The 27,837-nt window shown below is 40.9% G+C and overlaps 3 protein-coding genes across 4 annotated transcripts in view; 1 reads left to right on the top strand and 2 right to left on the bottom strand.

The window, feature by feature from the left end:
- Positions 1-234: 234 nt before the first annotated feature.
- Positions 235-5,307, bottom strand: LOC117150525. 2 transcript variants are annotated; one of them, XM_033317448.1, is made up of 5 exons: positions 4,725-5,307; positions 1,987-2,161; positions 1,816-1,933; positions 1,053-1,747; positions 235-886 (listed from the first exon to the last, which is right to left on the bottom strand). In XM_033317448.1, exons 1-5 carry the CDS (start codon positions 5,025-5,027, stop codon positions 489-491), a joined length of 1,689 nt encoding a protein of 562 aa, XP_033173339.1. In that variant the 5' UTR covers positions 5,028-5,307; the 3' UTR covers positions 235-488. The 2 variants fall into 2 exon arrangements, with proteins under 2 accessions (XP_033173339.1, XP_033173340.1); XM_033317449.1 differs by having other exon boundaries at positions 777-886; positions 1,049-1,747.
- A 1,682-nt stretch (positions 5,308-6,989) lies between these two features.
- Positions 6,990-27,837, bottom strand: part of LOC117146254 (angiotensin-converting enzyme) — a 41,110-nt gene continuing 20,262 nt past the window's right edge. The window contains exons 8-9 of the mRNA XM_033312204.1: positions 7,958-8,098; positions 6,990-7,543 (exon numbers count right to left, since the gene is read on the bottom strand). Coding sequence (XP_033168095.1) covers positions 7,228-7,543; positions 7,958-8,098 — 457 coding nt within the window. The 3' untranslated portion in view covers positions 6,990-7,227. The remainder of the gene's footprint in view (positions 7,544-7,957; positions 8,099-27,837) is intronic.
- LOC117146264 (zinc finger protein 512B) lies at positions 15,376-18,046 on the top strand. Its single transcript, XM_033312243.1, has 3 exons — positions 15,376-15,460; positions 15,732-15,770; positions 16,751-18,046. Exons 2-3 carry the CDS (start codon positions 15,759-15,761, stop codon positions 17,570-17,572), a joined length of 834 nt encoding a protein of 277 aa, XP_033168134.1. The 5' UTR covers positions 15,376-15,460; positions 15,732-15,758; the 3' UTR covers positions 17,573-18,046.

The following is a 27,837-nucleotide window of genomic DNA, read 5'->3' as shown; positions in this document are numbered from 1 at the left end:
CTTGGAAAAGTGACAGAAATTAGGTGAAACTCTATTTATTTGACAAGATAGAGTTTTACCACCTTAGTAATCACAACCCCACTAATACAATCGTCACTCCAATTATAATATTCTTATATGATATATGAATTAATTTTTTAAAAATATTGAATTCCATAAATAAAGTAATGAAAATTTGTTATAATATTTCGCGGGCAGATTAAAATAATGATGTAATCATAAAAGTAAGCTCACTTAACATTTGGTACATTCATTTATTATTAATCTAAATATGTTATAAAAATAAGTATAGTTGTGAAAACTCGCAGACTTTAAATGTGACTTTTGGTACATATTATTGGATGAATATGGTTAAAGATTACCTGGTGTATGTTGGAAGGGCACATTTCAAGTTTAAATTAATACAGATTTGTACAATATTTAAAAGTTACCAAAGGCCTGACACATTTTCATATGCTGCGAAAAATCCTTTGTGTGAGCAATACAATTTACAGGTGGGCAACTCTTTTGGCTGTGATTTGGGCAGGAACCTGCAAGAAGTTGGAGTTCTGTGGCGGAATTATCAAGTGGGTGACATGATGCGACCGCTGATGTGGATGAACACTTCCATTGGAGAACTGATCGTTCACGGGCATGATCTGTGGTCTCGCCGGCAAAAACTGGGAGGCGGTGGTGGAGTGCTGAACATGCTGATGGCTCCGTGGATGGTGCTGCTGATGGTGGTGCTGTTGGTGGTAGCGGATCTCGTCGTACAGGTGCGAGTCCAGGCTTCCCTTTCGAGATTTGGGCGAAACCACCGAGTAGAGTGACTCCTTCCTGGCATAGGCATAGGGCGGGGTTTTAATTGAGGAGTTGTTGCTGGGACTGTCATATACCTCTGGTTGTGCTGTGGAAAAATATTATTTCTTTTAATTATAATATTTAAATATTTAAGTGCATTCAATATTCAATATTATACTTTAAGCTTAAAAAAAAAAAAATAATATAAATTATATAAACTTTGTATACATATGTGGCTAGCTATTTTAAGGTCGGCAGAGACACTTACATACCCTCGTTTGATTGGGGCGTGAGAGCAAAGACCACGGGCGGTTCGGGCAGTGGTTCGTGGAAGTTTTTTCCCAGGGCCGCGGCTTCGGTAAGAACCACATCCGGATTTGCTGGCAGCGTGGTCACCGTTCCGTTGGCATTGTATACGGCGGAGTTCTTGTGGTGATACCTCCGGTACACGTACAGTGAACCCACCGCAATAGCGACCAGCAGGAGGAGCATTATGCTGACCAGTGTGATTACCAAGCCGGACTGATGATCAGCTGTCCCCGTGTTGGCCTCACCTCCAACGAATCCGGCCAGATGCTCCTGTGGCGAGGTGATGCCATTGGTGATGACGTGGATTACCTCCGGAGTGGGAACACCGGCGGCTGCAGCCGTATGGAGGTTCTCGAGCAGGTCACTGCTCGATTGGTGGACAATGATCTTCGGCGAGTGTTGGGCATTTTCATTGCTGGCCGGTTGCTTAATTACAATGACCTCCGGCAGTGGAACGGGCGTGGTGGGACGCGGAATAATGCCCATTTTCTCCAGCGTGGAGTTCACAGTCTCCACAATGACGTGGCTGACATTCAGTTGTAGAGGTTGATCCTGCTGGATGCACGCACCCGTTTGTGAATTGCAAGGCTTCTCATCGCAGTCGCAGGCCTTGCGGCACATGATGCCGTAAGTTCCCTGAGGACAAGGCAGCTCGCAACTACAAGGAATTAAGTTTTTACAATATTGATCATTTTGGAAGTTACGATTTTAGGGGGAAATACTTACAATTGTCCTGTCCAACCGGCAAGGCAGTGACAAAGTCCCGATTTATTGTCGCAGGCTGCTCCATTTTGACATTGGCATGGATTCTTGCAGTCCAGTCCCCAGCGATCGTGATCACATCCTGCCAAAAGTTCATTTAACCAGAAAGTTTTAAAGAAATTTCCATATACTCACGCTGTGTGCAATGCTTGCCAATATAGCCCTCCTCGCAGCTGCAAATATCAGGCATTACGCAACTGCCACGCCCACAACCGCCCCTGCAAATGGGCTTGCATGTGGCTTGACTATCCGACAGATTTCCCTCGTATCCTTGGCAGCAGAAGCGAACTGTTCGCGTTTTGTTCAATTTCTTAAAGAATTTCGGATACAATGTCCCATTAGTAATATGAGCTACCACCAAAAAGTATAAAAAATTGTTAAAACAATGTCATAGCAATTAGCTTTGAAGTGATCATAAGTAAAGAAAAGCCGAAAAGTATGCCCCATAAACTTAACAAAACTTTATGGGCTCCGACCGGATTGCTAGGAAATCTCATAGCTGCCACAAAATCTCTTTGATCTACGACGCTGAATAGGGCGTCATCGCAGAAGCCCATTAATTGGATAAACTTGTAGTGGACACTCCTCTCCATCAGCCCTGTCAACGCCTCGGTGTCACTTGCCCCTGTGGCCAGTGGACTTTGGCCCGACTCTCGACAGTTACAGAATTAAGATGGAGATTATTGTAAGTCGTCATTCCGCCCCCAAGAAGAACACGCATCACATCACCCTTGAAACCCCTTGAGTTGCCAATTTAATTGGATAACTGAATTCCGGGCGAGCTTCTCACACTCATTTCGTTTCCAGATTTACTCCCAGTCCACATTTTCCGATTCACGCATTGTTCGCAGTCGAGTTGATGGATTCGTATCTGAATGCGGCCTATGTATCTGTATCTGCCTGCATATGTGTCCCCCACAAATGAATAAGGCGGAAATTTTAATATAAACAGTGAAATTCGATTCGAGTTTGGTCTTCTGATTCATTGTGTCTGCATAATTACGGTTGGCTTTTCAAATGTTTGTCACAAATAGTAATTGAATACAAGTTGAGCAATTTGTTTATTTCGTACTCCAATAACCGCATGGCCACCCTACACCCCTTCCCAGTGGAAATGTGGTTGCCCATCAATCACAGCTGTAATCACATCTTTCCTTTGGAAAGCTATCGACAATCGTGCGCCACTTTGCTGGCTCAAGTTACAGCCAGTCCAGAGATCAAATCTATTTTTCCACTTACACTCGAACTTCTTAAGGCGTACACCTCGATGTTAATTAATTAAATTAAATTGGCGAATTAGTGGCTACATTTTCTAACCAAACTCGGAGTGTTGGCCAAGCAGGCGTTGACCAAAATCGCCAGGAATGCAAGCGACAGGGTTGAAAAATTGTTGCGTTAATCGGAGAAAAATGGTTTTGGGGTGCTGGCCGTTAAGGCGATTCTCTTCAAACACCTGAAGAGCTCCAATTAAAATAATTATGAAATTAATTCGAGCCAAGCGCGAGCGATCTCGAATCTCACAAATCATTAGACACGAAACCGAGGTAAGAAAAAATAAACTAAGCCAAAACTGGCTGCTTCTTGTCATGGCTTGCAACTCGGCTTAGTGATGCAATCGAAAGTGTGTCAACAGCTTTGGCATCAAGTCACCGCACACAAGTGGAGCTCTTAATGCCCAATTGCAGATCGGTCCGCCTGGCGATCCAGCCCGGCCATAAGTGCTGGATTTTCCGCTTTTCATTTGCACTTTCCATCACTGACACCATGACATAATTAATTTGGCAACCCCCTCGTATCCGCCCGCGGTATCCACCGAAAAAGTGCGCAAAGTAAATAAATGAATAGAAAACATAAAATAAACCAGCCGAGCCTGATTAGACCCCTCGGATCGAGCAACTGCAACCGGATTCTGGCCATGCTTGGTCAACACTTGGCCGCCGCCGTTGTTTTCCTCGCTTTTCCCACTGCGCAGTTGAAAATGGCCAGGCGGTGGTTTTTGTGGACTTAATAGTTTGTTTGTCTGCTCCAAACAATTGCCTAAAATTAATAACTATTGATTGACGCTAATGGGGAATCAGTTATCATCATTTATCACAAAAGCATTCGCAAAATTGTGATGTAAACGAGCTGGTTCTTTTATTTTAAAGATGTAATAAATGATCATTGAAATAAACATTAATAATCGACGATGTTTGGTTTTTGCTTTAAAATTTCTAAATATTTGTTGCATAATAATAATTATATCAGCAATTACTTTGAAAACTAAATTTTGCGAGATTTTCCTAACGTCGATAGTAACCACTTTATACATAATGCGCATACGCCACATGTGCCCAGTAGTTCAATAAGTTTGGCAGCCAAGGACGCACGTGGCACCTCAGATGCTACAGGTCAAAACCGGTCGCTTGCATCTTGACCAAGTAAAGTGCAACGTCAGCTCCTGCAGTAAAGCACAGCTGCCGCTAAAGCCAATCCATGGGGCTTCCGATCTCCATACGAGAAGGACAGGAAACCCCGTTTAGATTGGCCAGAATTGCGCAATGCATCTGGTGGCGGACAGAACCCATATAGCGAGCGATATATATGAGAAATGTAATCAAAGTCGGCCATCGAATCGGGGCAATTTATGGATATCGTGGCGAGCGGCTTCCTGGTTGGGCAAATCGAAATCGAAATCAGGTTTGTGGCGCAGGCTCCCCGGGATGGTGGAAAAAGTGGCCACGGCGAAGGTGTTGCCACTGGCTGGGATCGCGGTGACGCAAGAGATGCCCGCAAAGGCAGAGCCGGCAGTGGAACACCTGCGTCCATTTGGATACTTGGCCAGTTGCCAGGCTCCCTGATCCGGAGGCAAAAGCAGTTCACTACTCACTCACCTGGACCCTCATCACCTCGCGCATTTCCGTCTTGAAGGTGGCGCACCGCGGCGGGATCTCCATGCACCAACTTGAGGTCCGCACACGCACCGGCTGCATCTCCGGCACCTGGACATGCTCCACATATGGCTCCTCGCGGATGCAGATGTTCCCGGGTCCCTGGATGGAGGGCAAGGCCACGGCCCCAGCTTCGATGTCTTTCACGTTTGTATTGATCTTCAGGGTGCTGTTTTGTCCTGATCCCAATGGTAAAACAATTGCAAGCAGGAGGAACAGCTTTACGAATAACTTTTTTCTTATCATATTTGTTGTTTTATTTTCACTTCTTTTTACAGCTGAATTCACTTTATTCCGCGATTCCCATATCCATCAATGATTACTGATCTCAAATTCTTGTAATACTCCAAAAACCTTAATCACTTTTGCCCTACTCTGTTCACTAATTGTAGGACCTTGAACTATTAATTCGCATTACACTTAACTTTTTACTATTCCGATCTAGTTCTGGTCCAAACGAGGATCTTATCCATTTACATCCATCAATCTAAACCGTTTGATGTGCGCTGCGTGTGCGTCTGGATCGCGAGTCTCGTGAAAACTGTTTCCCCGTTGGTGGCGATTCTGTTACTCACCCCGAATGTTCCTTCTCGAAATAAAGTAAACTACGGAAAGCAACAACACAATACAGTAGTCATTGCAAATTGTCGTCGAGCCAATAAAGGCCGTCCGGGGTGGCGAGGGACTTGAGATCGGAGAGCGGAAGTACGCACTGCACACCCAATTCTACAATTCATGGTAATTCTACAAAGCGAAAGTGAAATGTAAAGCATGCCGGCGAGCAGCGAAGTCTCCACTGCAAGTGAATGAAACTCAACTCCCCAAAGCGATTACACCCCATTCCCACTAGCCCCGCGATTGCGGCGAGGGCGATGATTGCATCTAATTGAAATGTTGATCATGTCCTTAACATGCGGCTGTCATTGCGGGGCAAAAACCCGACTACGCCACTTGTTTTCGTAGTCACTTTTGTTTTGATTTCGAATCGACTTGCGCTTTTCTTCAGCTCCAATTAAGCGATGTTCCACAACTGGGAATTTGGTGGCAAAACTGGGATTTACAAGATATTTTCAACCTTAAATTAAATCAACGATTCTTTTTGCTTTCCAATCTAAGAAAATAGGAATTAATATGAAATTAAATTAATAATGAGATACGATAAACCTAAGCGTAATTGATATTTAAGTGCAAGACATGGTAGTTAAATTTACGACTATGTTAAATAAGGCAACAAAACGATAACCAACAAACTATATCTTTGTTTAATGGTACTAACTAGACCACTTAATATTACAAGCGGATATAGCACCTGTCCACTTATTTGTTTATACAATAAAATCACTTTCAATTTGTTGTCAGCACTGGCAGATTTAAGCAAGCAATCGTGCTGTATTTGTGCTAAAAAGCAATAATGTTTCTACGATTTTGTAATTTTAATCAGGATTTTACTTACTTATCTAGCTTGAACAGATTTAAATCGCTTTGCACATTCTTCGTATTGCCATCGAAATCGTATCCATTTAAGTTGATTAGAAGTATGCGGAAAGTGAGCTGCACCACTCAAGTTACTTAGCTTAAGTGTCGTATTTCTTAGATAAACTTTAGAACAATGCCACCGAGATGACCGTGCAACGCCCCATAATATGCCCCAGCCACCCGTCCAACCCACTCAAGTGTTGATTGTCTTGTTTACACCGAAGTTGCTGCTGCTGCAATTTATTAAATCAAATTTATACACAACAAAAAACCAGTTGGCGACTCCATCAGAAGCCGCAGACGGGGCAGCAGCTGCAGCGAAAACAAAAGCACAACTATGAAATTGCAGCACGTTTATTTATTTTATTTGATTAAATTGTAAGCAACAGCCATAGCAGCAACAACAAACCCACCAAATGAGTGAGCAATGTGCGTGCGACGCCGGAGTTCCAATGACCCGCATGGGTTGCACACACCATCCCACTCGGAGCTGCCCCAAATGCCCCCCATCCCACTAAGCTCTTCACCCATTTGGATACTGGTTTTGCAAGAGGGTATTCGAAAGAACACTGGTGCATGCCAGGATCAACGAAATCTTCTGGAATTTTCAAAAAATTAATCAATCATCCTCCATCTCCTTCTTCAATCATCTTTCCTTCTATAATTTTTTTAGTTGTATATATAGGCTCATTAAGGGGTATAACGCATTCGAGCAAAATTCGTAGTTTCATTTCGTTTTGTTGCAATTTTTAGGGTGCAGTCAGAGCCAGTCGGGCAATTTGTCAGATTTGCTTGTTTTTTGTTTTTATTTATTTAATTTTAGAATTGTGTGTGTGTATTTTTTGGCATTGATTCAAGTTCAACTTAGTTATAGGTGCGACTTGAATAAGCGGAAGTATTAAGTGGAACAACATTTTGTCTGACTGTTTTGTTTACATATTCTTAGCGTTAGCATGTAAACGACAGAATTTCATAATAAACGTAGGCTGAAGTAAAGGTAAATCAGTATGATCAGTGGGTATAGGTATGACGCTGACTTTTGTCCCGTCGCACCATTGTAATATCCTCCAAAGATCTGCAAGCCAGCAGTTTCGATGCTCCTCTTGCAGTAGTCACCATCGTAGTTCCAGCCCACATACTCGTTCGTCCGCAGATTCTCCTGGCGCAGCCATTCCTCCAGTGGAGCGAAGTACTCACGCAGAGCGGTGCCATCCAAGCGACCCTCCCTCAGGGTTTCCTCAAGAACCTCTTGCCATGGCTGGGAGGCTCCCTTGGACATCAGGGTTCTGTGAGGTGAAATTTAAACCATTATTATAGCATTGATACAAAAAACTAGTCAGGGGCACTCAGAGTACTCATTCGGTCCCTTAAATTATCTTTTATAAGAAAAACTTTATCTTTAAACAAATAATATTTCTACCACAATAATTCAACTACTTCTTTCTATAAATATTTATTAGCGAAAAATATATAAATTTTCCAGGAAACAAATAGAGAAATCAAAAAAATTGATGGGGCACAACTGCTCATCTAGTTATTCATGATGAGATGTTTTAATTTTATTAAACAAAATAACGTTTTAACATAAATTAAGCTAAGCTAAAGAAGTTAAGCAACAACTCAATGTGGAAATAAAATGGTACTATTAAATGGTACTATCGAACCAGTTTAAATTTAGATTTTCTATATACTTTACTTACTTGAGGATATTTCCAGCGGCTGGCTGGCGGTAAATGTCGCATTGGTGGAGCGGCTTCCTAGGATCACCTGGCACATACTGGCCGGACTCGCGGCACAGGCCTCGATAGATCTGGAACTGCAGAACCGTGGAGAAAAAGTATCTGAAAGAGGACGGAAACGTGGCCTTATAGATACATCGACTTAGAACGTCCGCGGTCACGCTTCTTGGCCAACTTAAACATTGTCAATTGTCTCGAGTGAGAGTGGCTATGTAAGACAGTTCGTGTACATGGTGTTGGCGGTTGTCTGTTGGATTCAGTGTGAGCTGCAGTTCAGCTACTGGCCACTCGTTCGCATTCTGGCTCAAGGTCGAGCTCCAGTTGAAGCCTTAAACTGAAGCAAGTCGCCGGCCAAAGTCGTTCTCTTGCAGTTTCGAAATCATGCAAAAGTCAAGTTTTGTGGTCTTGTAATTGCCAGTGCTTTATGCTCATTTAATCGCATTTATGTTTATGGCATTTTTATTGTATTGTTATGGCGACGGCTGCGCAATCGGGTAGCAATTATTCAAAAGATAAGTTCGAATTGGCTACAACCGAAGCAGCTGGGTTTCCCTTTTTAAATTAAAATTTTAATTTTATAGGAACTAACTATTTTTTCGCAGAAACTATTTTTCTGCAGAGTCACTGTTCATTGATTTATAATAATTATGCAACATATTGGCGGATTTTTTGGGATTTTTTTAAGCATACAAAACTAGTAAGACGTTGAGGGCCAAGAACAAGTTCAACTAATGGATTTCTTTTGTTTGTTTTCTTTCTAAATGAGAGGGAAGAGGCGATAATTTATTTTCGGCCTTCTGCTCGGGGGTTCCCCAACTAAAGCGTCATAGAGATAGGTGGTTGAATTGGAGGTCTTGGGTCGTTCACTCTCCAGCATCGCAGTCAAACATATTGTTCATTCCTCCCAGTGAGAATGTTGCAAGTTGGGGTCTAGGAAAAAATGGCATTTTTAATGTTCACTTTTCACAACGTTCGATCACGGCTGAAAACTCCCAGCCACCATTAAGTGCATCAGCTTCAGCCACTTTGACGAGAGAGCAACTGCAACTGCAACCACTTGGCCCGGTGGCTCACTGGTACACTGGCACACTAGCTCACTAGCTCATTGGCTCAGTGGTTGGTTCGGTGGTGTGTTATGTTTTTGGCACTTGGCAGCGGTTGCCACATTGCCACATCGTCGCCACATTTTCCCAGAGACGCGACATGACCCAATAACAGGGATTAGGCAGCTGCCTCGTCGTGTTGCTGGTGTGGTGTTGCCTCTTGCCGTTTTGCTGTTCGCCGTTTGCTGTCTCAACGCTTGCCATTCATTCGTTCAATCATTCAATCAAACACTCGGCCAGCCTGACGGTCTTTGGTCCAGTCAATCAGAGCCAACATTGTCGGCAATTAGTCCAATTTTTGTAGCAGCCACTGCAGCAGCCGTTTTTCAGCAGCATTGTGCTAAAATTAAATGTTGCGAAAATTCTATTCAACGTTTGAGGGGACATGGAACATATGTACCAATAAAAAATATGCGAAAAATCTTTAATTTTCGGAGACCACAAAGCGAGTACAATTATTCAACGTCCGCGGGGCGTATGAACGATGTCGTTTATGCGATCGCCACTAATGATCGGTTTTCGGGTTCTCGTCTCGTTGGCAAACCATTCATTTTGGCCAATTGCTGAATGGGCCAGCTGAACTGAGCTATCGATTGCTATTTTCCCCATCGGGTTTCGGCCAATCGATGGCAATTGACATTTCTGCTTCTGTCTGTCGTTCCAGCGGACAATCAAAAGACTTAAGCCGCGAACTTCTTGCACAATGCCGGTTTCAAAGGAGGATTTGTGACTCGGGCAATGGCCAGATGGGAACTCAAGGAAAGCAACGGGGAAAATATATTATTTAACTGGCTTTTAAGTGTCCGCTAAACCGCTCAAATATATATATAGTACTCGGTACTCTAGTTTTCTATAAATGGTATGCTTATAGATTTCTCGTTTGAGCTTATAATTTAATTCAAGCTCAATTCTTCCAACTGATGTGAATGTCACTTGTTGAGGTCGCACTGGGTTAGTACTGGCTCAGATCACTTTTGGTTTCGTTGGATGGCGTTTTCTAACCAGTAGCCTGCTAGCCATGCCCCTAAAGTGGTTCAATGTCCATGACTGACTGACTGATTGACTGGCGGACCCATGAATGCATTCAATCGTTTCGCGAAATGCTTTTCGGTCTGCCTGAAATTGTACTGCGGCCTGTAATTTGCTGCTAATGTCGTTAGTCTTAGGGCAAATATCACTTCTTATTGTTTCGCTTGACGAAGCGAAAATTACTTGCGAGTTACACATTTTTTGTTTTTCGGCTTCCTTTTGTTTTAAGACCGACCTTGACTTTCATGCGCATGCTCATCAGGTGGAAACGGGTCGGGTTTTGTAATGGAGCAGTGGGGGAATCCGAAAGCAATATCAATTAATTTTAACATGCCGAGTTCATGACTTCCAAGCTCAATTTGTGCGATAAAATATTTGGGTCATGAGGACTAATTTCTGTGAGTTTTCCCAGATAGAGTTAACAGCTATAACAAAATTAGATTCAAAAATATATAATAATTTTTTGACCAGTGTGATCGTTTTCTAAATGTTATTCTTAGCATCAGCGTTCATGTTTCTAGCAGCAATTAAGGCCCAAATGTCGAATTCTATTATCTTAAATTTACTTTGATGATAAATTGATTCCATTAGGCAATCTGTTCAATATTTACCCCACACCCACAGACCGAACTAATTCCCAACTTTTAGATTTATTTAAATGTTACCAAAATTTATGCGCATTTGTAATGTGCAGTTTTTCGTAAACAAAAAATGAACCGAAGCAAAAACTGGTTACTTGTCGGAAATCGTTTAGGCTTTTCACTTGATATGTCAAAATGCCAAAACTTTGCAAAGAAAACGTGGCCAGCCCGATCCGATGCCGTTGTCGAGCCATTGGCCTGGACATTAGGCATACGCCCTGTTGGCCACGCCGCTCTCATGGCCCGGCCAGCAAATCACTTAAGCGCCATGGGCGTGCGGTCTAAACAAACTAATGCGACCAAGACAGCGAATGGCCAACAGCTTCCTTCAAAAGATCGCAACTCAGATGGTTTAGTTTTATGTTATTTTATTTTTTTCGCATCCACTGTTTTTTTTCTCTTCTCGTTTAGAAACATTGCGGATGCAGTCGCTCCAACTCGGCAAGAAGTCGGTCCGGTTTCGTGCTTTGGCCATAAATAGAGTTCGAGTTGATGTCGACGTGGATGGCGATTCAGTACATTGCACAATGCACTTTCAGTTTCAGATTCCGATTCCGATTTCAACTCCAATTCCAATTCCGATCCGTTGGCGGCAGCGTATTGCTCATTTTCGAGATACGACAAAATGCAGCGCTATGTAATTCCACTCCTAATTGTATCATTATTTATTGTTCAAGATCCGCTTTTTGGAACCTAATTAGCATTTAATTTGAGATCACTTTGCTTGTGCCTCGATTGTCGCTGGATCCGTGCACATAAATCAATAATCTTGTGAACCCAATCGCCAGACAATCCAATCGAGGCAACCCAGACTCGTGGCAGCGAACTTGATCCAATTCCTACCCGAATTGCCATACAAGTTGTTATGTTCGCAGTAATGATTATTTTTATTTTTATCATTTTACATTATTTTGACTAAGCTCGCTTGCTTGCAAAAAGTTGTAAAAACGTTTGCAGTTCGGCATGGTAGTCAAAATAAAGCGGTTTAAAAACCAAATCGTTTGCGTTGGCAGCTCATAATTTTCAAGATGATGGAAGTTCGAAAAATTGGCAAGGATAGCTTAAATGCTGAGGTCAAGCTAAATATGTTGAGAAGATTTTCTTTATGATAATGAAAGACTGTATGATAGTGAAAGACTTGTAATTAACGTTATAATATCTTTAAAAAATTTTAAAACCAAATGAAAATGTAGCTATATTTCTAAATAATTTGAAAATTATCACTAGTGAAAAAAACTTAAGAAGCAGCCAAATGTTTTTAAAATCTTTAAATATATTGGAGTTTCGAAATATTATTAAAAATTTTAAAAATCAAAAAACAATGATATCTATTTATAATTACCAAATTCGTAACACTTCAGTTTCCGCCATTAGTCATATGCAAATTGGACTTTCCCAAAGCTTTTTTCCACTCGCATTTCAAGTCGTTTACCTGCAGCCCAACACGCTTACAATCGTGTGAATAACCGCATGCCATGCAGCGTAAATATGCGACGATTGCCAGCCACTTGCGGCCCAAATAAGCCTAATTATTATTTGGCTAATTTGGGGCCCCTTTGACACAGTCTGAGTGCAAGGCGCTTGGCCAAAACTCTAGAAAACAGGCCACAGCAGCGTGCAAAAGGCAGTCAAAACAGCCCCGAACATTAACACAGCGCAAAACAATTGGCCATAAATCAATAGGCGGCTACATGCATTGGGCTAACTGCAGTTATTGTTGTCGTTATAATCAATGAATAACGTCGCATCGGTTGACCACAATTTATGGCGACTTCGAACATGAGAATCCGCACAGCGTCCAAAAAGGCCAACTGAGATGGCAAAGTCGAAATGCAACTGCAGCAGCTTGCAAACTGGTGGAGGGGGGTCTTTCCCCCATCGGCTTTGATGTTGCAACCGCAACACGCCACGCCCCCTCTCTTTCTCTCTTTTACCACCCCCCAAAGTGGGAGTATCTGGTGGATACGTCTGACAGAATAGTAACTCTCGTTGTTGTGGGCAAACAGCTGCACCGGTCGAGCTGACTTGGCGCTGTTCCATGTGGACAAACATTGGGAACGACACATTTTCCGCAGAAAGTAAAAGTTGTTTAGCCCAAAGTTCAGGCAAACTGCTCTTGGGATTGGGGAAATCCAATGTAATGGAGAAGACAACTCAGAATCGTGCTCTTTGTGGCCAAGGGCGTCGTTCAAAAGGCAAATCAGGTTTGGCCTCTTACGTATCTCGGTTAGTCTTGATTGGATGCGTTATCTAATGGTCACATTTAAATATTTAACAGAACAATCTAGTCCTACGTTCTCTTTGATGACTACATAATTATATGCAGATTTTAGTTGATTTTAAACGGTTGCTAATTCAAGTGGCACAGTGTTTTCATTGGGACTTTTAGCTTTTCAAATTTTGCCTTTGAATATTTATCATTTCGGGGATGTCTAGAAAAATAGTGTGCATATTAAAACTTAAAATACGTCAAGGATTTTGTGGCATATAAAGTTTGTTGAGCCTGAAATAGACATACATTATATTTGCAACAAAATATATAAAAAGATCTTTAGAATATGGACAATAAATGAAATAACGGCAGATATATTTTTGATAGTTGCCTGACAGGTCAATAAGGAATAAAAAGCGGATCGCAGGCAAAATTTAAACAAGCTTTTTATTAGTTCAGCTCTAAAAGGCTGAGGTGTTGACAAAACACCATAGACTTTGGAAAGCGGCTTTATATGGCGATAGATAGATGTTTGTTTTAGTTTGATTGCCTTTGTAGAATCGGATATAGACAATAGAAAATGCAAATATCTTTCCCGCCCGTCAGAGCAAGACAATGGGACTAGGATTAGTCAATCACGGTACACGCATATCATTTGGGCTGCCAGTCGGCCGGTTGGAGCGGAGTCCAACATTCAACAGGTTTCATTTTGCGCATTAACAAATAATTATGCTGGCAATTGCCAAATCACGGGGACTCAGCCTGGCTGATATATAATCTGATTTTGTGCAAATGCACAGCATCTAATGCCGCTACTGCAACGGCGACCCTTAAAGGCCTTTCACTTTTGCGCCACAGTGCAGATCTCACGCATGGCACCCGATCCAGTCACTGTTCCAGTCACAGATCCATTTGCAATCCCCGTTGGTATTCCACTCCACAATCCCACACCCAGCGTTCCGATAATCGATTTCGAGTGCGAAACTTGAGATTCGCACCCCACGGTTATGCACCGCATCGGTTGCATCACTTTTCACCACCCCCAATCGCAAATGGTATCTATCTTTTCCGCCCGGTGACCACTGAACCATTGTCAACGACATCAAAGAAGCCGAGAAATTCCAGAGATGTAGCTTCCGTTTTCACCTGGTTGTTGCAGGAAGTGCAAAATGGTAACCCGAGTATCACAAAGGTGGCAAGAAAACCAGAAAGCCTAATTATGACAGCAACAGAAATTGAGACATCACACTCAAATTACTATCTTGCAACAATGTATATTGATGCAAATCCAACTGTGCAAAAGTACAGTGAACTTTTATGAATGTTGCCTACTTTCAATTACAAAATCAAATTTTAATGGAATTAATTTCCAATTTTAAAAGATCTGAATCCGGTTAAAAATTAAATACTAAAGTCCGGAAAACCACACACAGTGTTATACAAAAAATAAATTAAGTTATAAATCAGGTTACCGTTAAATCAAGTTCTACGAAATTATATCTGCTAAGTGAATTCCAGATTTATTAAACTCAAATGAAAGAAATTGCTTTGATACACTTTTGTTTACTGGGCCACAAAAAGTTTCAAAATAAATTTTATATCGAAATTATACAATGATCAACATTCAGATTAAAACCAGATTACCCCTTTGAACAATTCCAGATTTATAGACCCTTTGTTTAAAATGCGAGCCGAACGTATAAATATGATATTAATAAGCAAGTTTTGTATTACTTATGGGAATCAAAACAAAATCTAGTCGAATTTCCATTAAGTAGACTCAGAATTATTGATATTAGAAATCAGGTTCGACCAAAACTGCTGACTTCTGAAAGTTGACAAACAAAACATAACGATTTTGATAGACATATGACCTTTCGATGAAATCTATATTTTTGGGAACAACTTGCTAAGAAACCCGAAGACTCTTTATACAAATAAAAAAAAAATAATAAACAACAAAGGATTACTAGTACGTTCTGCGGGATTTTCCCAAAATAAATTTCAATTCAAGATTTGGTTAATTTATTTTATTTGCTTTTTATGTTCCCAAATTGATTTGATCAAATTTGCACCCATATTTTATAAGCCACTTTCAAGTCGGCGGCTAAAGTCACCAATACACACAGAGAAAAGCCGCGATTGCGCGAGTATTGGTGGCATGCCAGTGTATTGGTGAGCGCTTCCGCTTGCAACTTTCCGTGCCGCACTAATACACACAAGCATTACCAATACAAGCGCAGACCAAGTCGAACTCAGAGCTTTGAAGAGAGCAATTAGGCTGGTTTGTGGTGGGAAAAGCTTTTGGAAACCGCTGAGCGACTTGGTTTGGCGGCGTTTTCAGTTTCGTTTTGACACAAAAACTCTTTGGGGGTATAAAAGCGCGCCACTGACCACAGACAGCATCCAGTCAAAGGTTTGGAATCGCTAGTGATTCTACAATCCTTCCACAGTCTATTTCGCTGTTACTGAGTTGCTTGTAAGTGAAGCCAAATGCCAAGTTAATTTTTGTTTGTTTCTGAAATGCGTGTAGACTATGTGAAAATGAAATAAAGTTTAAGCTGTGATCTAAAAGTTATAAACTAATAGCTGTGTTCAGACGTGTGCTCTAAATAATTTCCATTTTCCAAGGAACATTTTCCCAAAGAACAGATTGTTAATACCAATTAAAGTGCTGATTTTATAAAAAAAAAAGTTTCTATGCTGCATTTCGTATAAATAATCTTATTGTTTTCTTTGTTTATTTACAGCCTTGGCAAGTCCCATTAGACTCCACAATGAAAGTATTCGTAAGTACAACAGACATATAGTAATTAGACATATAGAAATAAATTAGAATTTAGTTTGATATGTAAATGGGTACTATCGTACAAGTATGTGAACATCGCTGTTGGTAGCATATTTTAGTGTGAGAAATCTAGAAATCTTACAAAGAATTCCATACAGAACAATGCTGACATGAACTAATTGGAACAGTAAAGCCTTTTGCATTGCAAATACAGCACATTGTTTACCCGACCATCTTCAACTACAAACAACTTCCTGAAACAATTCAATCCGATAAATTTCCTTAATCAGAGGTGAAATGCTCGCAAACGACCAAATTCAACTTGAACGACATGGCTAATAAGCGTTTATTAACTGAACGATCATAATTGGAGTGCCAGCCACGTCTATTACCAGGCCGTAATCAACTGGGTTCATGTGCTCAATTAAAGCCAGCTCCAAATGCATTCGCTGCGTTGCCCACTGCGTATGCGTAACGTGACGCCAGTCGGTTAAGGCGTATTGCGGAAACTGGGCGTGGCAGTGGGCGATGTCTGCACTGCATCATTTATGCCAGGCACGCACAAATTTCACTTGACCATTTGAATCGCGAAAGAGGGCGATGAGACAACGGACGACACAATGCGAATCGGGCCACATATCGCCTTCGCTTTCTATTGCGATTAGGTAATCGATCAAACTAGGCAATGGGTGATAAAAGCCAACCTTTTCGTTAGGCAATATATGTAGGTTGCATATTTTAAATTGTTTTATCATAGAGGGGCTTCGAATGTTTATAGAATTGGCTATACGAATTTCATGATAGGATGAGTTTGGACAGTTGAGAACTCTAAGATTGTATTACCAAATTACCGGAATAGATTTAAGCTATATTTGCAAAGAATCAATATAAATATAGATAGAATCAAATTATGTTAAAAACCTCTTAAATGCATAGTTTAAGCCCGATCATAACCAAACGCACCAACCCAATTCTTTGCAGATCTGCTTAGCCGCTCTGCTGGTGGCCTCCGCCTGCGCCAGCAAAACCGAGGGTGAGAAGGTGCCGCTGGAGAAGAAGCTGGACAAGCGCGGCCTGCTCGATCTGGGCTACGGCTACGGTCATGCTGGTCTGGACACCGGCTACCTGGGACATGGTTCCATCTCCGGCCACGGAAGCTACGGACATGGCTACGGACTGACCGGACACTCCGCACCCGCTGCCATCGCTGTGGGCCACAGTGGTCCCGCGATCGCCGTTGGACACACTGCTCCCGCCGTCGCTGTCCACCACGCCCCCGCCCCCTATGTGATCAGCAAGCAGGCCGATGTGCACAAGACCATCACCATCACCAAGGGAATCCCAGTGCCCGTGCATGTGGACCGCCCCTATCCCGTCGTCCATGAGAAGCGCGTGCCCGTTGAGGTTAAGGTGCCCGTGCCCCAGCCCTACGAAGTCATCCGCAAGGTGCCCGTGACCGTTAAGGAGTACGTCAAGGTGCCCGTGCCAGTGCCCCAGCCCTACGAGGTGATCCGCCACGAGAAGGTGCCCGTCCATGTGCCCGTCGACCGCCCAGTGCCCGTTGAGGTGCCCAGGCCCTACCCCGTGCCAGTGGCCAAGCCCTACCCCGTCTACGTGGAGAAGGCCGTCAATGTCCAGGTGCCCGTGCATGTGGACCGTCCCTACCCCGTCTACGTGAAGGTGCCCGTGGTGTCCCACTCCGTGGTCAAGCACGCACCCACCGTCGCCGTGAGCAGCTACCCCGTTAGCGCCATTGGTCACGATGCCACCGTCTACTCCGACCACCATGGTTACCACAAGTAAGCGGACGGAATGGACCGGAAGCAGGCGATTCCATTGGAGCGAGCGGACTTAATGGAAATGAGCCGAAGGATATCTAGCAACATTTTCAATTATCTTCCCCACTCTCTCCACCTGTCAGCCTTCCTTTCCAAAACCGAGCGAAAAAGCAAACTCTTAAAATACCCCCTGGAAGTCCAACTTCCGCCCTGCCACTCTCTGTAGCTGATAAGAACCCCCAAGATGAAACAAGCAATGCCTTTTGTAAATTATTTCCAATCCAGCCATCCAATGGAAGCCATTGTGCTGGGCCACGAACTCCAGGTTTAGGATAAATACCAGCTAACTGTTTGTAAATTTCGCCATTTATGGACAGTTTAGCTGGCCACGTTTATCAGTGAAAGGTTTCGGCGCACAATGAATTGAATGGATAATAAGAACAGAAATATCTATGTGAAAATCTATTAAGGACAAATAAAATAAAATGTATAAAATAAATTTCACTGTCTTTGTCACTGGTTCGCTGCTGGAAATAGTTTGTCATAGGGTTCTTTGTAATTGTATATCTTGTAAATATATTTTGTAAATAAAGAGTATGTCGTTATTAAATAGCTAGTGTTTTTGATTGGGTGGCTACTCAAAATAATATTTATAAAATGTATTTGAACTAGACTTTTTGAGGAGCAATTTCTGGAATATGCGAAATTTAATTTAGAGCTCTCAAATAATATTTATCAAATAGACGGAATGTTTCATAAACTTTATGTTTCGATCACTTTAATAACAAGTTTTACGAAGCCCCTTAAACTTGCAAGGTAACAAGCAGGATACCAGTAATTATTTTAAGCCAAGAGATACGAATTATGCATGCCTGTAATTAAGTACAGCTTAAGTTGTAATAAATCAATAATACTCAGTCACAATAAAAACAGATGTCTTGACGCCTTCCTGGTCCTTAAACCCGAAAATCCTCTCACCATGCCAGTCTGTCATCTGAGGTGACATGACCCAAATTGGCAATGCATTTGCGTTCAGACGGAAGAAGATTTCCAGTTGTGGATCCCACCAGTAGACAAGCTCATAGGCCCATTGATTACCGACCAGGTGATGTTAAAAGCCAAGTTGATCTCCGATCAGATTGAGACAAGACACGCACAAGGTCGACCGGAGCAGTTGGTAGCCAAAGATGACGTGCACTTCTCCACTGCCATCCATTTCCAAGTCAACGTCAGTTGAGTTCATTTAAAAGTCGCTCATAAATTTTCGAGTAACATTTAACCAGATGCGTAAAAAAGAGGAGTAGTCACTTGGTATTTAATGCTGGTTTTCAACTTTTTACGACAAGTGAACGAACTGTGCCGGGTTTTTCCTCATCAAATACCAAAATATCAACTTTCAAACTGCAAAAATGCTTCTGAGCATGTTTGTTTTTTGATGGATGGAATCAATTAAGTTTAGGGCTATTTAGCATTTGTTTACTTCAACGACAAACAAAAATAAAATAAAAATCCGGTTCGGTCCATCTTACTTATTACCCAAACGAGGGCAATTAAAACAGTTCTTCTAAGCTCGCTTACCATATATTAAAGATCAGCCCGTGTATTTTTTGGGATGAACCGTATTTCTTTTTTATCTATTGGATTAATGCTCGGGGCCAAAGCCCTCTGGGCGGGTTTGGACTCTGATTTGATCCCAAGGACGTTGATCATGGCAAAGACGGAACTGAAACAACTTTCTAATAAAAAGTCACCCGTTCTTGTTAATTTCTGACTTAATTTCCATCAACGTCCATTTAGAAACAAAAGAGAGCCGATCTTTGTGTCCGTATAGAATCGCTATTAGAATCAGATTTAGAACCAGTTCCAGGCCAAAGAATTCATTTGAAGGTCGCCGGCTTTGCGGACAGCATGTGCACACATCCATTGGGGGCGTGGCAGGGGCACACCGTACTTACATGCACTCGTAATTCTGAATTTTCAACCATAATTTGTTACGAATTATATTCTCGACTTTGCCACACGTAGGTGTTGTGTGCAAATACCCATATTCCCATTCATACAATCACGTATGTACACATATTGCATTAGTTTCGTTCTTGACTTGGTTATTGTTTCGGGTTATGCAACGATTATAAAGCGGATCTCTCTATCAAGCTTAATTGTCGCCGAGCTGAGGGTCTAATTACAACGAATTACTTTGCACAAGAATGTTTCACGTTGATCAATACCACTACCTCCAGATAGCAATTAAATACAAATATATTTTAATGGTTAATAATTACATAGGAGGCACACAACCTTATATAGAGGACTTGGTCAGAGGTCGCCGCGTAATGCATAATAATATTTAAATTATTATAAATAGAATTCGTATGCCAAAAATACAAAATCGTTAATATGGCAGAGAAAAGCCTTAAGTTTATCATCGCTGGAGGGAGAGTAGTACATATATCAACTTAATTTTGTTTTATCGAATTTATTGGCATAATATGAATAATATGAATCGTTTATGGTTTTTCCATATGCATAGTCTAAATCCGCAATATCGACGATGCTCATAACTGGAGCACTGCCAATTAATAAATCATCGGTTCGGTTTCCGCCCATAATCGAAAAAGAGATCCCACACACGCCGTAAAAATTGGATCCCAGACATGTGAAGGAATTGCCTGAATTGCAACATTTACGCAATGATAACCATTCCGGCCGAGAGACAAGACAACAAATTGCGCCAACCGACGGCGGCCAATTAAAACCATATTTCTTGCACCGATCGGCGGGGAGATCGGTGGAAATGATTTGACGATGGGGGAGGTACGCATATTTGTTGAGACTTAATTAATTGCCACAAAATGATGGAGACACAAGCGCAACGTCGGCCGACAAAAGATGGCAACTGAAAACGAATTTTTCGCAATTCTCGGCGTTCGGTTGAGTCTGAGAAAAGGCCACCTAAAGACGTTCCACATATTGCCAAATGTGAAACTTGCGCTCTAATGAGCGACTATCCAGTCGGCGGCGACGTTTTGAAGGTCACCGCCAACTTGTCCATCGCCAAAATCCAAGCCGAATGCGTCTGCAACGTCAAACAGTTGTCGGCCGATTGCGAAATGAATTGGTTTAGTTAAAGTATGTGATGTTTTTTCCTTTGGCCAAAATGCATGTCTGCTCGCCAGCAGTTTGCACAGAAATCACGACAAAAAAAACCTGCACCAGTTTCTCGAACACAAAACTCAAAACCCAAAACCGAAACCAAAAACCGAAACTCAAATTGCGAACGTAATCGAAGTCGCCGGTGCGCAAGTCAAGTGAAGCGAACGTCTTTGGCAATCTGGAAATCTCAGTGTCTCCCAACCAATCCGAGCCCCCTCCAAAGACCCTCCCACAAGATCTCCCCCTACATCGTATGTGCCTTCTGTTTTGGCCTGCCCTGCAATTGTGCTTGCCGCTTTATTTGGCCAGCCAGTCGGCAAATAAAATACTTGTTATAGCCACAATGCAATTGACATGGTGCATGATCGCATTTCAGCTAAATGCTAAGACTGTTGACCCCACGGCGATGACGATGGAAAACTATAAAAACCAGGCAATAAAAGAAGATCTAAATTTACGTTTTGGGGCTTAATTAAAGATTTATGTATATGCCATTTCAATTTAAAGCAACTTAAATTAACATTAAAATTACTGGATTACATCTAAAACTACCCCAAAAATATATTTATAACTAAATTGCCTTATTGGGCTTCCTACGATGTTGCTCACTCCATCTATGGCGCACTCCAGATCATATCTTGACATCGACTTATGACTCGACCTCCTTGACTTCTGGTTAACCACCTGTCCGTGCTCATCTCCGCCCCATCTGATGGTGCATTCAAATTGCAAACAATTAAGCGCATAAATGCTACCGCATCGCATTCAATAGTATTATGCAATCCCTCTTTTGAATTATTGCCGTAAATTGTGGTCTGGTCTGGCCTAGTCTCGACCACGGGTGTGTTTCTCTCGCACGAAAGCTGCGCCGCGCGGATCCTTTCACCTGCGTCCAGCGAACGAAACAAAAGACTCAGGCAACGAACTCGAATTCACAACGATTTATTTCTAGCTTCAGTGGGACGTTTCCGTATTGAAAGTGTTTCACTGGGACTATGGACACTCCTTCAAGTTCTTTATCTCCGCCTCGAACTATGTCAAGCGGGCCAACAACAAATGCCAGCCAACGCCTTTGGAGTGGACCGAGCACCTACCAAGTAGTCCCAAATTGAATAGGAAAATCTCTTGGAAAACATCTTTCCCAAAAATCCAAAAGAAATCAAACTGCACCAGCGGCAGATTCCCAAATCTGACTGGGGCACTAGACAACGGCAGGAGTCCAGCCAACTACCATGCTGCGACTTGCTGCCGCAGCTACAGCTGCTCGAAAAAGAGATACTTTGGAGAAGTTGCATAATTTTTGTTTTTGCATTTAGGTGCTGTTGCTGCTGTGGCGGCTTTTGGAGTCACCCAGTTAGTGTGTCACTGTGGCATTTGCAGCAAACTGGCTTCGTTTTCTGTCCATTCATTGTCTTCTGTGGGATGGCTGCTGTTGATATTGGTAATTTTTTATTTCACAAAGTCGAGTCGAGTCATGACATGTTGTTGCAGTCAAATCATTTGCCTAATTTTTCAGTGATCCAAATGGGCGTGGCATTCCATATAGTTGGCTAAATGTCAATCGAGTCTGGGTTAGTTAAGCGAATCAAGTTAATATGCATTTTTTGCAAATCACTCAATTAAACAAAATCAATGGCAATTTGTTATTTGATATACAAATTGTAAGTGCAAATGAAGTACCTATTCGGTTTAAGCACACTAAGCCTCACCTCTTTTATGAAACCAACTATAACCACTTCTATTAGCTTTTTAGGATGATTAATCTGCCGACATATTTCATTTGCATTTCTCGGTGCTGACAATTATGTGCCTGGGAATTTTATATGCTTGCTACATAAAACTAAAAATTTTCATCACCTCACACGGTGCTACAGACACTCTCACACTTTGCCATATTGCTTAAAATGCAGCAACAAAAGTCGAGCAAACGACATAATTCCCAGGCCAGCCAAACTATTGTTATTCGTTACGTTTTTATTCGAAGTTCTGTTGTTTTTTTTTATTGTTGGTAAACTTTTTTGAACTAATTGCTGCAGAGTTTTCGTACAAACGAACAATGGCCACAGTTCAAAATGATTTATTTATTTTTATTGCCAAACACGAGACAGCCGCAAACATGAAAACAAGAATGTCAATGAAGCGGCATGCAAACAGAACTCTTAAAACATCTGGTAACCATTCTCAGGATCTTAGATAAATAAATTCGGGCTTCTCCCATTGACTTAAATGGTAAATTCAGCACATAACTAGAAAGATCACTTACAAATTTAAATAAATTCTGAACCTTTTAAAAATTGTATACCAGTATTTCCTATCTAGATTCCTTATTATCTTATATAGGCACTCACGACGCAGCTCAGCTAATATCTTTATTATTTGCATTATTGTTAACGACTTTTGGGCCGTCAAACTGGCTGCTATAGGTGTTTGCGTGGGCGTTTCGGAGGGCGTACCAGCCAGTTCCTCACTGGAGTCAGCCGCCAAGATCGGTGGATGGGGGGCCTCCCCTCGGGTTCTGTTTGGCGGCTTTGGAGTCTGGTTCCGTGTGCACTTCGAGATCGACGGCGGTCGAAGGCGGTGCTGCGGTGGTCTGATAATTCAAGGTTCGAAGCGGGGCCGGGCCCCTAACCGCATTTGGCCAATTACATGGAAAATGTCAAATCAAAAGATTCGTTTTTTTTTGGTCATTTCCTTCGCCAGCTATTGTTGTAGGCCGAACTGGAGTTTTCCCAAAAAATATTACAGCACGAGAGATTTAAGTGCGAACCACTGCCAGTCAAAGGTCATTATTTTTGTTCATTTTGTGGGTGTTGAGGTCAAAACGGTGGCAAGACAGTGGCGAAAAATTGTGTCCATCAACGAGCGAATCAAAAATTTATTTTCGGGGTCTCTTATGACCTTTTTGCGGGCAATTATCAAGCGAAGAAAAAAGAGGCAACAAAAATTGCTCCATGTAAACAATGTTTTTTATTTCTAGACAATTTTCTTTGCTAACCAAACGTGCAGACCAGAGATAAACAAAAACGAAACAAAATTAAATGTCGAAGGTTTTGCACGATTGTCTTCGACCCGCAGTTGCTACAAGTTTCTGTTTTTCTGGCCATTTCAATTGACAAATGTTATTTGCCCGGGCTCAAAACCCAAGCCGATCTAGACAAAACCTCAAGCTGAAATCCAAAAGACCTTAGCTCCGGCACGAAAACGTTTATGGCCATCCAAAGAAAATCTTTTGCCACTTCGTTCGCATTCCGAATTCAATTTCCAAAATTTGGGTCAAATTATGTCGCTCGGCGGCGTCTCTTTAATTATGATAAATTTCTGCCTGATCTTCCACCGAAAAAAGACCCTGAATGCAAGTACTAAAACTTGAGGAAAAAATTGTGCTCAATTAAATAAAGCACTTACTATTCGGTGTTTGCTGGCATTACCTTCGCAGTTTCCTTTCGGAACTTGTGATTATGATAAATCAACCGGGTTAAAATCTACTGATGAGCAGGGAGAAGAAGAAGTGGATGATAATGAGTTTTGATTGGTATCAGCTTCCTTGTGCTAATCAACTGATTGTCAACATATTTAGCTTGTATATCCAACACGTTTGTATTTCGATCAAGTTATAAGTTTCAGAGACTTGCACTTTAGACGTTTTAGAAATGAAATCGAACGCCATTAGGTCGCAATTAGTTGGCAACAGCACAAAAAGTGGTTCCACAATTTTGATTGGCCACAAAATCGTTGCAAATTTAATCATTTTGGGGCATTTTTGCACGGCTCAGACATCGAAACATGTTCGGCATTCGATTGACAAATGTGTGGCATCTCAAAACTGGAGCAATCGAATCGAGAGAATGCTTGAGGATTTGTCGACTTGGAAAAGGTGCCAAAATCAAATGGCAACAAATGTCAAATGACAAATGTTAAGCAGCACCCAATAAATCGAACGAGTTTGAATGAAATTCATAAGTGCTTCTGCACTATAATTAATGACACTCTTTTGTGTTCGAACTGTTAATTACCATCTATATATAATGTTTTATTATATAGCAAACTTCTTGTTTCGGGTTTTTTCTGTCTTTTATTGCCGAACGCAGTATAAAGCTTAACTTAATTGAATAAGTTTATTTTTTGTATGTGGTATATTTTATGACCCTCACGAAAGGTGTTTTTCGTGTCAAAGATTTAAATCATTTTTAATGGCACAATTGGCTAGAAGAGAAGAACATTTCTGGGCATCATCGCTGACTGAGAGTTTATAAACAAATGTGCTCTAAAGATGCTTAATTCGTTTGGTTATATAATCTTTATTTTCAACAAAAAAATCCCCGAAAATTCCATAAATTGTGGTCCAACTCCTCTAGAAGAGAACAGAATTATACACAAGAAACAGTGGAAGATTTCGGATACTGGTTGTGAATACCCTGCAAAATGAAATATTAAATATTCAAACACATAATAACTTTTTTCAGGAAAATAACAAATATAATCATTTAAATCAGTAGTGTTTATTATTCTTCGTTACAAGATTTAAATATTTTAATTCAGTCAAACGTATTCTTGTTTAAGAGCATCCAAACTTTAAAGTGTTTACCTCATCTGTGATAATTTCTTTTTGCTTGCGAGCTGAGCTTTGACGTCAGTTTAGCATTAATTAATTATATTAGTTAAAGTGGCGGCTGGTGAACGCGAAATGTCAAACAACAAATTTACTAATAAAAGAACCTCCTCTTTCGATAGACGCGGATAAAATCATATGCAAATGAAATGTAGAATTGTGTATTGAAAACTGAATATAGCATTACCTTGCATATCTAAACGGAAATTGAATATTCAATTATTCATAATTAATTTCTCAGTGTTATCATATGGTTCTTGTGAAAAACTGTTACTTTCTAATTTATTTTGTGCCTACCATATTGATTTTTGGATCGATTTTCGTTTGATTAGTGGGCGCACATTTTTGGAATAAACCTGGGTAATTAAAGAAACAATCCAAAATTTTTAACAAGGTATTAAAAGAGAATGGATAAATCTCTAATAAAAAAGTAAACAGTAAAATCGTTTACTATTGTCTTTGTCCTTATATTTATTATTACAGAAATATACAATGGGTACTGTTAAAACCAAAATACCCGTTCACTCCATAAGTGCTCGGTATTTAAACCAAAAACAGCTCCTCAATCTAAGATATTCGATCTATCTTTGTCCATTTATTCAAATGTTCACGAATCAACAACAAAATGAAAGTGATCTAGAAAATTCATCAAATCCGAGCGATGAATAGGAAACCACAATGACCAAAAGCGCGATGCATAAACTTGAACTTGAGCTCGGTGGCCTGGGCTCTTTTGTGGCCGTTCATTTCGTGTTTTTTTGGCTTGCATATTTTTATTCGAAGCGCTTAAGTCATCCGCACGGCTGCATTGCTATGATTCTGCGCTGGATACTATAGCCTCACATTAGTAAAAAAATAAAAGAAAAAACTGGAAAACGAAAACTTGCCACAAAAGAAGCGCCACGCCGGGCAAGGCCTAGCGTTTATGTAGTTCAACTTTGACTCAGTCTATGCCACCAATTGTGATGCTGATGATCGTGGTGTTGATCATGGCGATGATGTCTGGCGACCTTCGCCTTCAACTGCACATTACAAAGCCTAATACGCTCGGTGTTGCCATTATGTCCGCGGCGTTATGTCCACAATTAAATTAATGCACATAAAACCAACATGATTTTGGTGTCCGTATCTGTTCTCCTTTGTGCGCGTTTTGCGGTCCACTCATTGTTCACACGTTCCATTTACATGGCCATTGGCGAGTATTTCCTCTGCAGCATTAAAATGTCAAATTACCCACACTGCCACAGCATTCAATCAATGCACCCATATCAAGGCTTAAAACGAAGCTCAGCCTGGCCAAAAAGCAGAAAAAAAGCGAAGCAAACAAGAATACGGAGCCAAACACAAATCCGAGATCAAAAGTTCAGTCACGAAGCCACACAGAATCAAGCAGACTATGCGGCGCATGTTTCTTCTGCAGCCAAGCAATTTACATTCAATATGCAACTGCAACTGGATTTGCAACCTGAAATTTTCGGAAATGTGTGGCTAATGTGAATTTAACTTATGGCTGTGGAACACTTTGCCCGTTGTGTCTAATTTGATTATGTGACTGAAGTGCTCGCGGTTTGTTATTTATTTATTAATGGCTCAAGGCTTTGGGGCTCGATAAAATAAGTCGAATGCACAAATTTCACAACACTAAGGACTAGTAAAAACTATTTTTAGAAAAATGATTTGCGTTTTTATTTTTTTTGTATTTTCTTGCATAATTATGTAGGTTTTGATACCAGCCAAATATTACTTATTTATTTATGGTCCATAAATTTTAAACTCTCTATATTCATTTATAACTTCGTTAATATTTAATTATATATGTCAATAATTATTATGTTAATATTTAATGCTCTTTTCGAATGTGTTGATTTTAAAAGAATTATGTAAAATGGTTAGAAATCCAAGAAGTTTATCTTATTTGTATTATTCGTTATTGTAATTTTAAATGGGAAACTTTAACACTCTTGTATTTATGCAAGATTTTTACAGAGAATATATTAATAAGATATATTCGTGCAATTGGAAAATGGTAATATAATAATGGATATATATAACCATACTTGTAAAGCTAACTGTGCAAAAGGACGTCGGAGGAAGGGCCCCGATCTTAAATTACATAAACTTTCTAATGACTTTTTAAGCTGTTTAACAAAAATGTAACAAAACAAAATCACTTTTTGAATATTCTAGAAACAAACTCTGAGCCATATTCTAGGCTAAAGTCGTTGATTAAGATCCATACCTATTACTTGCTTAAAAAAACTATATTGTTTGAACTTTTAAATTAAGAGCGATTCTCCGAAAGAATTGATTGGATATCGTTGGTAGATTAAGACAAAATTAAACAAAATTAACCATTTTCTATGTTTGTTATGTTGGCTAATGGCAAGAAACGATTCTTTCTACTAAACTGTGCCCCCAGGTACTTGGTGTCTGAATACTTTCAGTGGTTCCCAAAGATCGCTACAGTTGGAGCTCGAGTGTGTTCACAGATACGCACTCATACAGGCGCAAATCACACGGACGACATG

Source organism: Drosophila mauritiana, chromosome 2L (genome assembly GCF_004382145.1).
Source record: "Drosophila mauritiana strain mau12 chromosome 2L, ASM438214v1, whole genome shotgun sequence".
Lineage (NCBI taxonomy): Eukaryota > Metazoa > Arthropoda > Insecta > Diptera > Drosophilidae > Drosophila > Drosophila mauritiana.
The sequence above is the reverse complement of the archived record's forward strand: the minus strand, read 5'-3'. Positions and strand labels throughout refer to the sequence as shown.

What these genes read in the sequence shown, in the direction of transcription:
- LOC117150525 (XM_033317448.1), bottom strand. Translation starts at nt 5,027, where the DNA reads ATGATAAGAAAAAAGTTATTCGTAAAGCTGTTCCTCCTGCTTGCAATT. An exon ending in GCGAGGTGATGAGGGTCCAG is followed by an intron (nt 2,162 to 4,724) that starts GTGAGTGAGTAG and finishes AAATTCTTTAAG; the next exon opens with AAATTGAACAAAACGCGAAC. An exon ending in CACGCCCCAATCAAACGAGG is followed by an intron (nt 887 to 1,052) that starts GTATGTAAGTGT and finishes ATTTTTCCACAG; the next exon opens with CACAACCAGAGGTATATGAC.